Genomic DNA, 11,287 nt, shown 5'->3' on the forward strand with positions numbered 1-11,287 from the left:
TTTTTGAGAATATATTTTTTAATTTTATTGTGAATGATAATAAGACTATAAACCTAATAATCGATATTAATCAATGCACATTAGGATATGACCAGTGGAACAGAAACATATGACGAATATAATAAATATTATAGGAACGTTACTTACCTTTAAATTCAATTTCGAATTGATCAAGGGGGATCCAAACCCGATTTGAACGGATCAAATAGATACAGATTTCGGAACTCGATGCAATGGCATCCTTATCGGGCTTACCTGACTCGACAACACGGGTTTGGATCGATCCCCGATGATTGATCCAATAAGTTGGCGTCTCATGTAACGGATCCTTCATGATATTATGCGGGTTCGGACCCTATGTGGATCCGGACACGATACTGATGCGGCTTAGGACGTATCGAATGGTCCTCTCACTCGTCGGCCCATCGACTGGTCGGCTAGCGTCGCAGCAAAGAAGCGACTTCCCGACCCCTCGCTCCCGGCGATGGCGCCGACGGCGGGAATCGGGGTCACTGTCCTCCGGCGCTTGCCCGGGGCGTTCCACGGGCATCGACTGCCCCAGCGCGAGGTGAGATTTTTGCTCCATTGATGCTTCTTGTTGATCGACTGGTTTAGGGTTTGAAGTTGGATTTGTAACACAAGGCAGCAATGCTAAAGTTGGCATGGTAACAGAGCAGACAACCATTACCTAATCTAAATCAAGTGTATGCCTCATGTCACTCGCACAATGAAGCTTGCCACTATTAGATTACCTCGTTGATATACTTGAGATTTTTTGCATAGTCCAAAATATGGTGTTCGATGTAGGTTCTAGGATGGATGACATTTAGATTTTACAGCATAGGGTTGAATGCCTTCAGTGAACCTGAATAATTTCTCGATGCTGATTCTACATGATACTGGGGGAGAACACTCTGATGCCAAAATAGAAATTCAAAAATCAACAATAAAGTACAAATCAGAAAAGTTGGCACAAGATTTATGTAGTTCAACACTCCTTACCTATACCCATGGAGTAAATCAAAAAATTCATCACATGAAACCAAGTTCAAGTTCATTTGAGTTAATCCCATATCAGACACAAATCTCCTTATACACATGAATCAAAAGTGTCTTCTCACACCTACCAATACCTGGAGAAACATAGATATATATAAAATAATATAATCTTAATTTTCAAGATTTTCTCCCTTCACGAAGTGGTCTTTTCATACTTGGATTTCTTATTCTCTAACGGCATTGGCACTAGAAATCCAAAAATACTTAACAACCCCAATATGAATATCAAATAGAAATGTGATGTCTTTATTCTTCCATAGTGCTTGAGGTAAGCATGTCAGAGTGCACAGATATGTGAGGTCTTGGAGAGAAGAAAACAAATTCTTATCCCCCATAATAGAACAAAATGAGATTAAAGATGGTTACACTGCAACAAGGTACATGAGTTCAATGTCTGGGCTTTGCCTACCTGCTGTCTTCAAGAATAATGTCTGGCTCGCAACACATACTGTGCTAGCCCAGGGCTAGACAATGTGTTTTGCATGCAGTGATGCAGCTCATATATCCTTGATCATGCTTGTATGCTAATTTTTGGTGGCATACGTAGTAAATTTTTTAAGGCAAATTGAAAAGCAATATATTTCAAATGCTTGCAATGTTATAATCTGAACCCTGCATTCTCAGAAATAGCATTCTGGTCCCCAAATATTTTAGTGTGTTTATGGTGGTATATCACAATGACCGACATGGTTTTATTACACCCAGGGTTCTGATGAGTTCCTGAGAGGCAAAGTAAGATAAGATTGGGAGATTCAGGGGACGGGATATATGTGGCTTGCTGATTATGATTAATCTTGACTGCTGATAGTGAATTTTGAGGACAGCTTTCTACCGGAGTCAACATCCATGAAGCTTGCTGCTATTTCAAGTTTAACCAATAATTTCACCGGGGCAGCTGCAAAACTCTTCAATCTATGTTGCATGCATCAAAAATGCAAAAATTACTTTGCAGTTCAGTCCAGTGTGGCATGCTGGAATATTCATGTTCTAGGCTACAACTCGATCCAACCAAAACCCTAATGTGTCTAATCGTTATGGTTGGTCTAAATCTTTATGACGTTCTACGTGGTGGTGGAAAGTGGTAGTGCGGTTATTTTAAGGGATAAAATGTTCTCTCTTTTATGCACAGTCATTTGTATTGCTGCTTTTAATCTTCAAGAGGCATATTGTTTGGCTGACTTGGTGGCCAACAAAATCTAGCTGTCATTGCATTTTGATGATATTGACTACAAGTTTTGGTAGGTCATAGGCATTAATTTTAGACTATAGAGACTTTTTTTTTCCAAAATTTGATTGGTTGGCAATTGTGGGCAACCATTTTCTCATTTTCTTAAAGAATGACCTTGCATGTGCACATGGGGACAACTGTTAATTGCATTTATAATGATTTGGTCTATATTTTAAATATTCTCAGGGTTTCCATGAATGCTGGGTTGTTTCTTGATCTTTTTGTTATGACATCGTTTTTTTTCATTAGTGTGATTGCCAGTCTAATCTCAAGAATCTAAACTAGTGTCATGAAGGTTTCAATAGAAGTTGTGTATTAGAGTATTCAAACATCACCTGGAAAGAAAACTGTAACACTACATAATGGAAAATTATTAATTTGAACATGATGATCAGCTTAAAACAAAATTCTTAGTGCAATGAAATAATCTTCTTAAACAAGCTACGGATGGCCATTAACTTACCAACCAAATTAGAAACTACATCCTTAGTTGTTGTTCAAAGTGCTGATACCATGTCAGCATTACATTTATGTATGCTCAGCATATTTGTAATAAACAAACAATTTACACTTTGGAAAGTATAGTTCAGAATTGTCACTGATTGAAGCAATTTGACATGTTTGGGTGATATTTTACTTGTTCTAATCTCTAGAATGATGTCATTATTTAAACTCAAAACTTAGGCCTTTCTCTCTGTTTAAATATTTATTTCCTTACAGTTCATCGATATCTTTTGTCTGACTTAAAAAATTACTATGAGATGACTTCAACAATCAAATAGACTCATTTGCTAGTATCCTCTGTGATCAGAAAATGAATTAGCCTATGGACCAACAAATATTCATGCATGTGCTACCTATCTAGCATAAGGACATAATTGTTGTGTTAACTAATCATGATTGTTTTATCTTAGTTGGAATTAGGTAACAGTAACCAACTGTTTTCAATGTTTGTTCTTGTGTATGTTGCTTTGTAATCAAGTATCATTGTAACAGCTAGGTTGTCCCCTTCATTCTCATCAAGAATTCCTCATCACATACCTATGGCATTCAACGAATGTAAGATCAAATTTCCCTTTCGGACAGACATGTCAACCACTACTGCCTTCCACTCAATAGATTCCAGTGTCTAGCTTACACTGATTCAATTGAAACTCCTTGCTGCGATATTAGTATGTATGTCGGCATCAGATGTAGATGGAACCAATGTGATACACTAACTGCATCAGTTAGTCGGTTCAAGCTATAGTGGATGGCCTCAATAATCTGGACCACTGGCCTACAATTGTGAGTGTGGTCTTCATCCCCAGCAACATCATGCTCCATGGCTTGATTGGAGATGGAGACTGCTCGACAATGTTTGAGATCTCAGCACCCACCCAAATGTGATATTCATATTAGAGGTTCCACATTTGGGTTTCCTGTTCTTTTTCCACCCAAAAATACATGAAACAGCAGTTGATTTTCCTTGGTTTTCTGTTGAAAGAACCTGTAACAAGTAACATTAGCTTTTAGATTTTCTATGGAGTGGATTATAGGAGCAAGAGAGTCTATGAATTTGACCCTCCAATAACACATGTTTTATGGGCGCCTCATATAATAGTCCTTTCTTGCTGTGGCTTCATCAGAATAAAAGTTAATGGGGCCAACTAGCAGTAAAGAAAAGATGCATTGTTGTCCTATGTAACCATATTAGTTGTCCTCCATGTGGTGGAAGTAGTAGTAGTAGTAGTACTCTCAGGAATATTAGACCCTTTAATAAAAGGTCACAAGACATCTTAAGATCACCAGTAAAGAATAATACATACTTGTTTTGGGTTTACAAAGAGAAACCAACCAATATATAAAGGTGAGAAAATACCCCTACAGCTTGTATAACATATAACAATGCATGTCCTAATGTTTGATAAAGCTACAAGTTATTTTAGTGGAACATGAAAGCATACTTATGAGGCTTAATTAGAGGAGTATAGTTCAATTTCATCAAACCTTGATAAATTGTTATCTACAAGTTCTCTACATCTGGTCAATTTATTTTACTTGTCTTGTGGATGTCTAGAGTTCAACTTATCAATGCCAATTTTGCTTTATCTCCCCAAGCCTTAGGCTACAATTATAATCCCTTGAACCCTAAAGGTAAATGCACCATATGGGGGATAATCCAAAAACCCATTTGTAATTTGAAGTATTAAAAATAAATGTTTATTATGTTATGGAGGAACAAAATCTGACTTTTGTTTTAGATGAAACCTTGGTGATCTTCATGTGAAATTTAGAAGGACCATCGGTACTAATAATCAAAAGACTGCTATCAATGATTGAAGGCTACTAGGTGTCTCTAATGTATTATTCATTTGGGTTTGTGCAAATATAAATATTAATTGAAGAAAATTGTAGTTAAAAGTAAACCTTGCACAAGTAGTGGGTGAAGAGTACTCTCTGTCTTCAATCAGATTATTTGTGTATGATTGAACTGGCTTAATATATAATGAATTGGTATGAATACTGTTCCAAGTTGTTTGTTGAAGACGAAGAACAAGACGACAACTTTAGGTCACCCATTGCCCCCACTAATTTAAATGGTCATTAATTAAGATGACCTAACTCTACTATTAAATCACTTTCTTCCACCGCAAGAAGGAAGACACGATGTATACCGCATTGTTTGTTTTCCAACACATGAAGAAATACATGCATTCGAAACGTGAAGTCTACCTACCTACCTCTCTTCTCCATCACCAGGTTATTATGATGATCTTACTTTTGAGTAGATGTGTTCGATACATTGTTTTCATTAGTACGAATGTACTATGACAGCTTACTGAACTCTTAAGCGGCTGATTATTTTGCAATTGTTTTCTGTTTATTATATATCGTCGTGATTTGTCGTTAAAATCAATCGCGAGGTCGGTACGCGGTCGCCAAATCGGACGGTGTGGGGGGCCCCACCGTCGGTTTTTATGGTGGTGGACCGTCTCTTTCGGATGGCGTGGTCGAGAGGGAGATTGACGGCTCCGGATGACCCACGTGGCACTGCCAGCGAAGAACCTCCTCCCGCTGTCGGTGGCTGACCTCCGGGCCCGGTTCGCCCCCCGATGGAAAGGAAAAAGACCGGACCGGGTTGATCTTTATTTTTCTTTTACCTTGGGCGACGACCGACACGCACGTTACGATGTGGCCACTTTGTTCTTGCTGCCGATGCTTGCGAGCTCATGATGCACCGGTGAGATCAGAGCGCGAATGATGGCTTGTTGTGGCAAAGCAGAACAGGAAGCGTCGGGTCACGCATCGTGAAGTGTTGTTGGATGGAAGCTTCGGGTGTGGTAAGAGTTTGGTGGGTGATTGCTTTCGCTTTCTGTGACCTGTTGCTCTGCTTGGTGGTGCTGGTGGTGCTGGTGGTGGTGAGGTTAAGATTGAAGCCAAGTTAATCTCTCTATCCTCTCCATTCTTTATATATTGGCTTCTTCTTGCTTAGCAATTTTTTTTATTGCTGGTAGTCGTCTTCTTTTTCGTGGCTGCTGCTCTTCTGAAGTAGATCTATCCGAGTCCAAAACGTTGCGGCGATCTTTGGCAGAAGCGCAGAGCAGCCGCGATGGATTCTGTTTGCAGTAGCTTTTGATCGCATCGTAGTTTGCGCTGCTGTGCATCTTCCGGGGAGGGTAGCAGAATGCCGTCGAGGACAGGATATGGAGCTGCGAAGCAGGTGGTGGTGGAGGAGAAGGGTGCCGAATGGGAGGTGACTCCCGGCGGAATGGTGGTACAGAAGCGCGATTCCGAGTCCGGGCCACCCGCTGCCGTCGTCCCGACCATCCGTGTCAAGGTCAAGCATGGCTCCGTCTACCACGAGATCTACATCAGCTCTCAGGCCACCTTCGGTAACGATGAGACTCGTGATACCGATGATGATCGCAGTGTTCCGTGTTGCCTTTTCCTTCTTCTCCGGCCTTACAAGCTTATGATGATGGCTTGGCAGGGGAGCTGAAGAAGATGCTGTCGGCGCGTATCGGGATGCATCCGCTCGACCAGAAGCTGATCTACAAGGACAAGGAGCGGGACTCCGCCGCATTCCTCGACACCGCCGGCGTGAAGGACCGGTCGAAGGTAGTGCTGGTGGAGGACCCGACGGCGAAGGCGAAGCGGCTGCTGGAGACGCGCAAGACCGACAAGATGGAGAAGGCAGCCAAGTCCATCTCCGCCATCAGCATGGAGGTCGACAAGCTGGCGTCCAAGGTACACATATCTCCACCCGCAACCCCGCAGCAAGAATCTCTCGGCTATGTTGGTGATGCAAGCATGGATTCGCAGGTGTCGGCGTTGGAGGCGATCGTGAACAAAGGCGGGAGAGTGGTGGACCAGGACGTGGTTCGGCTGATCGAGTTGTTGATGAACGAGCTGCTCAAGTTGGACGGCGTCGTCGCCGACGGGGACGTGAAGCAACAGAGGAGATTACAGGTGGACTAAACGTGTTCTTTAGGTGAGCTTCTGCGGTTTGGATCTCAACTGGTGGAAGTAAACGAGCACTTCCGGTGCAGGTTAGGAGGGTGCAGAAGTATGTGGAAACGCTCGATCTGATCAAGATCAAGAATGCAACGCCGAGAGCCAATGGGCATGTCCATCATCCTCAACAGCAGCAGCAGCAGCAGCAGTATCAGCAACACCAGCAGAGGCAGCAGCCACCGCAACCGGTGGTGGTGACCACCGCGAACTGGGACACATTTGATTCCTTGTTCATGCCATCCACCTCCACGCCGGCCACCACCGCCACCTCCACCGCGTCATCCACCCCCACCACAAGGTTCGACTGGGAGCTGTTCTGATGTCTCCGCCATGAGCAACTCAGCAGAATCAACAGCAGTACGTCCTCGCTCGCTTGCTCTCCGTCGCTACTATTCTTTTGTGTGCATACCTCCAACTACATAAGAATAAATGGATTCATGTCAATATGTTGTATCAACCATTTCAAGATACATACTCTTTTTATGTCAGAGAATTTTTGTTCACGGTATGTATGTGCAGCATCAAATCTTTTCCTTTTTCCCCTTTTTTTTGTTTTCTAAGCTCCAAAAGCTAGCAAGCAAAATGATTGCAGATGCATTGAAGAAATAGAAGTGGCGAGTTAATGGTCTTATTATATGCTCATCATTTGCATTTCTTTATTCGAGCATGGTAAAAGTAAGACTCAAGAACATGAGTTGGCTTTGTCTCGATGCCTTTCTTGCCAATAAAGACCACGAACGATCTGACGTACACTGCAATCACAGTGATCTCATGATCTACAAGTGGTCAAAGCAGGGTCACATGATCTACTGGTTAGATTGAATCTTGCATGGTGCTACTGTTGTTCTCCAGGCTCAACATCGATGGAAACAGCCGTACTCCATGAAAGCTGGTGATGTGATAGATTTCAATGAATCCAAACAACTTTTTTTCTGGAAGACAGCAGGACATCTTTTGTATCCACCTGCGACCGGGTTGAATCCAGTTCAGCCATCATCCACACCATATCTTGGATGCGAGCTGCTTCCACCCACCTTTTGACCATTTCTTCTCTTTCTTCCATCTTCTTTTATCCGAGCACTTGAATCCTTTCTCTTGTTATGAAGGCATATAATGCAGTCTACTGATTTCGTACCAGTTGATATGTCATGGAATTTTTGAACATTCCCCCTATATCGACCACCACCACCACCACATCTCTTTTTCATCTTCCAAATGATTGGATTGTGGAAGTTGGCCGAAGAGATGAACAGTAGCAAAAGGTTTTTGTTTCCTGACGAGAGGTTGTTTATGTGATACAGAAACCGAATCACTAGCCCAGTAAAATTAGGTTGTGCTGTGAGTTTTTTTTTTATCCTTAAAATATCATGCCTCGACGACGACCATTAACTTGAGCTTAAGTATTTTGGACGTACGATCATCCGATCTTAATCTTGTTATGCCTCAAATCCACTTGGTTATAGTATGTCATGGGTTGTAAACGATCGATGGACTTGTATCATCAACTTGGGAACAAAAAGTTCTTAAAAGAATCTATCATGAGCTTTCTTGATTCAGGAATTGAATCAAACAAAACATGAGCTTTCAGCTTTTATCATTTGAGAAGGCTGTGATATCTGTTCTTCTGAATTGGAAATGATGATCGATGAAACCACCGAAATATAGTCTAGCCTTTAACAGATGAATAACAAAAGGAAATAGTTTTGGTTGCAGACTACAGCCGCTCCTATCATATTGGACTGATGAACAAAGTAAATTTGGTTCTGTAAATTATGTTAACCAACATTGTTTAGACAAAATAATGATTGACATGCAAATATCCAAGAATGTCATATCATATCTTATGATAGACTTTGGATCTGAATCAGGTTTACTTATGATTTGAGTTAAAGTATTCAAAAAATAAAAATAATAATAATAATAATAATAATAATATTTTAGTCATAAACTTAAAATAGAAACTTAAAACAATTGACAGTACTCCGTGATCCTCAAGATTTCTATTTTACCTTTCTGTCTCTTCTTCCTTTGGTACGCTCTTCCCCTTCATCAATCATAAGTCTCGGTACACTCTTCCCTTTCATCACTGATAAGAACTCCATAGTAATACATGATGAGGGATCATTTGGTATGCTCTTCCCCTTTATTAACGATAAAAACTTTACAATGGTATATAATAAGTGACCATTTGATCGATCGATCATGCTCCTTTAAGGGTAAGAAAGATTTGACGATTTTTTGAATCCGTAGGTTTATAAGCATGGCATGTAGGCTCACGAGGAATTTTCCGTTTTGGACAATGAGCGTATGTGCACGATTTTATCCTTTCGGAACATGTGAGCTTTAAAAGATATATTTGAGGGTAAGAGAAATCTGATGAATTTATAAGTCTTTAGTTCTCATAATCCCTAATTAACGTGATACTAAATGATCTTACCAATATTTATACCAAGAAGCCGGGTAAACGAAGACATGCACATGAGCATCTCTAGCCATGGCACATGTTTGTTTCAACAAATAGGTGCATGGCCACTTTGTGTCCTATCAACGGCAAAAAAAAGTCAACACCCTTCTTCCCAAAGGCAACAACATCAACCTCTAAAAACACTTCAAACGTACTCATAGGTTAACCTTAATCATATATATGTAAACCAAAACATAGGGATCGATGCATACATATCTCATGTCCCTATTATAAAAATGTTGGTCTTGAGATCATGATCTTCGAACTACATCTGGATTGTCTTATTATTTCTATTTTTTACTAACCATGTGCAAAGTACTAATCATGTTTGCTTTCATCAACATCAACATGATATGACCATTATTTCCCTTCACATATCTTCAAACCCCTTCGATGGTTGGCTGCAGTTGTAATTTTATATTGCTTCGGATAAATATCATCATACCAACTCTTACTAAATCTCATTAATCGTGGCCAGCAAGACTTTTATTGTGCACGTCGTTCTTGACGCCATAAATCTTGATTGTTAGTCAACTTTTGACTTTTCTGTTTTAATATTATTAGTCAACCTCTAACTTTAATACCGCACAAGAGATCACATGTCACATGATTAATTAATTAATTAATTAATTATATATATATATTTGTTTGCCAACTAAAATAAATATTTATTGTTGTTCGAAAAAAATGTTATTGACATCCTCATCGGTTCGATATGGTCCAGACTTATCATTTACTCAATTAAAGGCAAAAAGATTGTATTCCCAATATGAAAATATGAAGCTTTCGATTTTGATGTATCAGACTCCTGAGATATCACTTGCACGAAGGCTGAGGTCGAGAGGAGTTTTTTGAACCGATCCCTCCAACGATCAAGTAAGGAATATGATGTTCCAAAGTATTAGTTCGAATAATTCAAAAGAAACGAGTTACATTTTTATTTTCATATTTAAAATATATTTTTATATTTTTGAATGAAGTTTGTCGTAAAGGTTAAGAACGAGGTTTAGAATTGTCCTCCTTATTATAAAGGAAGCGAAGGAAGTTTGTAATTATCTTTCTTGTCAAATTCTAGATGAAAAATGACTTAAATTGACAATCGCGTGTCAATTAATGATAAATTCCCTATCAATCACTTATCATTTACTCAATTAATATATAATATTTATAAGAAAAAAAATTTAAACTTCATACAACTATTAGATTTTTTTTTTAATATTTATATCAATCAAACTCACATAAACTAGATTTTGGTAACCTTAAATTATATTTTGGATGAATTGATTGACAAGTGTAAATCATAACAGCATAACAATGTTACTCGGAGGACAACAATTTCAAGAATGGAAGGAAATATTTGCTAATCAATGTTGGGTTTGCTCAACAAATACCTTATTATGTATCTAAAGATTTCGACTAGTATAATACATTGTCGAAAGAATGAATGTGAGTTATTTTTTTATGTTAAATTTTTTTATTTGTATCCATGGACATATATTAAAAAATCAAAATATGTAAATATTATTTTATAATTTTTATAATTAATTTATTTATTTTTTTATACATCGAGTTATTATCATTGTCCAACAAATTCATACTAATTTTTAATCGTTAAACCCAAACGTCAACAACACACACCACTAACTTCAATTCAATAATAATAATAATAATAATAATAATAGTGTCGTATTAACCTCTCTTAATCAAAGCATTTAATCTTTCGATTGCACGACTTCCAAAGACAATAAAACCAGCGGACGCCATGGAAAAAAGAGCAACAGAGTTCTCACTCGTCTAAAGTTACTCGCATTAGTTACCTTTCTTATCATCGGAAACGGACGGGCAAAATCCCGTAGAGTTGTCCAATCACAGAACGGGTAATAAGTCGAGTAAGAAAAGCACTGTAAGGAAACAATTTCCCGCGTAAGACGCCGCGCAGATCAACACGCGTCCGTGCTCTTCCCACCCGACTCCCCACGCGGCAATGCTTCCAAAACCGGTCACCGTTATGGAACGGGAGCCCTCCGCAACCGTTGGAT

At 39.4% G+C, this 11,287-nt stretch overlaps 1 protein-coding gene and 1 long non-coding RNA gene across 3 annotated transcripts; both read left to right on the plus strand.

Annotated features, from left to right (window-relative positions):
• Window positions 1–388: 388 nt before the first annotated feature.
• Window positions 389–2,185, plus strand: LOC108953165 (uncharacterized). The gene is made up of 2 exons (XR_001978623.2): window positions 389–568; window positions 1,765–2,185. It is a non-coding gene; the product is annotated as an uncharacterized LOC108953165 (long non-coding RNA).
• Window positions 2,186–5,459: 3,274 nt separating this feature from the next.
• LOC103979100 (BAG family molecular chaperone regulator 1) lies at window positions 5,460–7,292 on the plus strand. 2 transcript variants are annotated; one of them, XM_018827718.2, is made up of 5 exons: window positions 5,460–5,710; window positions 5,785–6,162; window positions 6,261–6,517; window positions 6,593–6,739; window positions 6,820–7,292. In XM_018827718.2, the coding sequence occupies exons 2-5, from the start codon at window positions 5,955–5,957 to the stop codon at window positions 7,102–7,104; spliced, it is 897 nt and encodes a 298-aa protein (XP_018683263.2). In that variant the 5' UTR covers window positions 5,460–5,710; window positions 5,785–5,954; the 3' UTR covers window positions 7,105–7,292. The 2 variants fall into 2 exon arrangements, with proteins under 2 accessions (XP_018683263.2, XP_064950173.1); XM_065094101.1 differs by having other exon boundaries at window positions 5,460–5,693.
• Window positions 7,293–11,287: the final 3,995 nt, after the last annotated feature.

The sequence above is a fragment of the Musa acuminata genome, chromosome BXJ1-1 (genome assembly GCF_036884655.1).
Source record: "Musa acuminata AAA Group cultivar baxijiao chromosome BXJ1-1, Cavendish_Baxijiao_AAA, whole genome shotgun sequence".
NCBI lineage: Eukaryota > Viridiplantae > Streptophyta > Magnoliopsida > Zingiberales > Musaceae > Musa > Musa acuminata.

Coding starts and splice junctions, on each gene's coding strand:
- LOC103979100 (XM_018827718.2), top strand. CDS start 5,955: ATGCCGTCGAGGACAGGATATGGAGCTGCGAAGCAGGTGGTGGTGGAG. Junction 6,163..6,260: donor CAGCTCTCAGGCCACCTTCG/GTAACGATGAGA, acceptor ATGGCTTGGCAG/GGGAGCTGAAGAAGATGCTG. Junction 6,740..6,819: donor AGCAACAGAGGAGATTACAG/GTGGACTAAACG, acceptor CTTCCGGTGCAG/GTTAGGAGGGTGCAGAAGTA.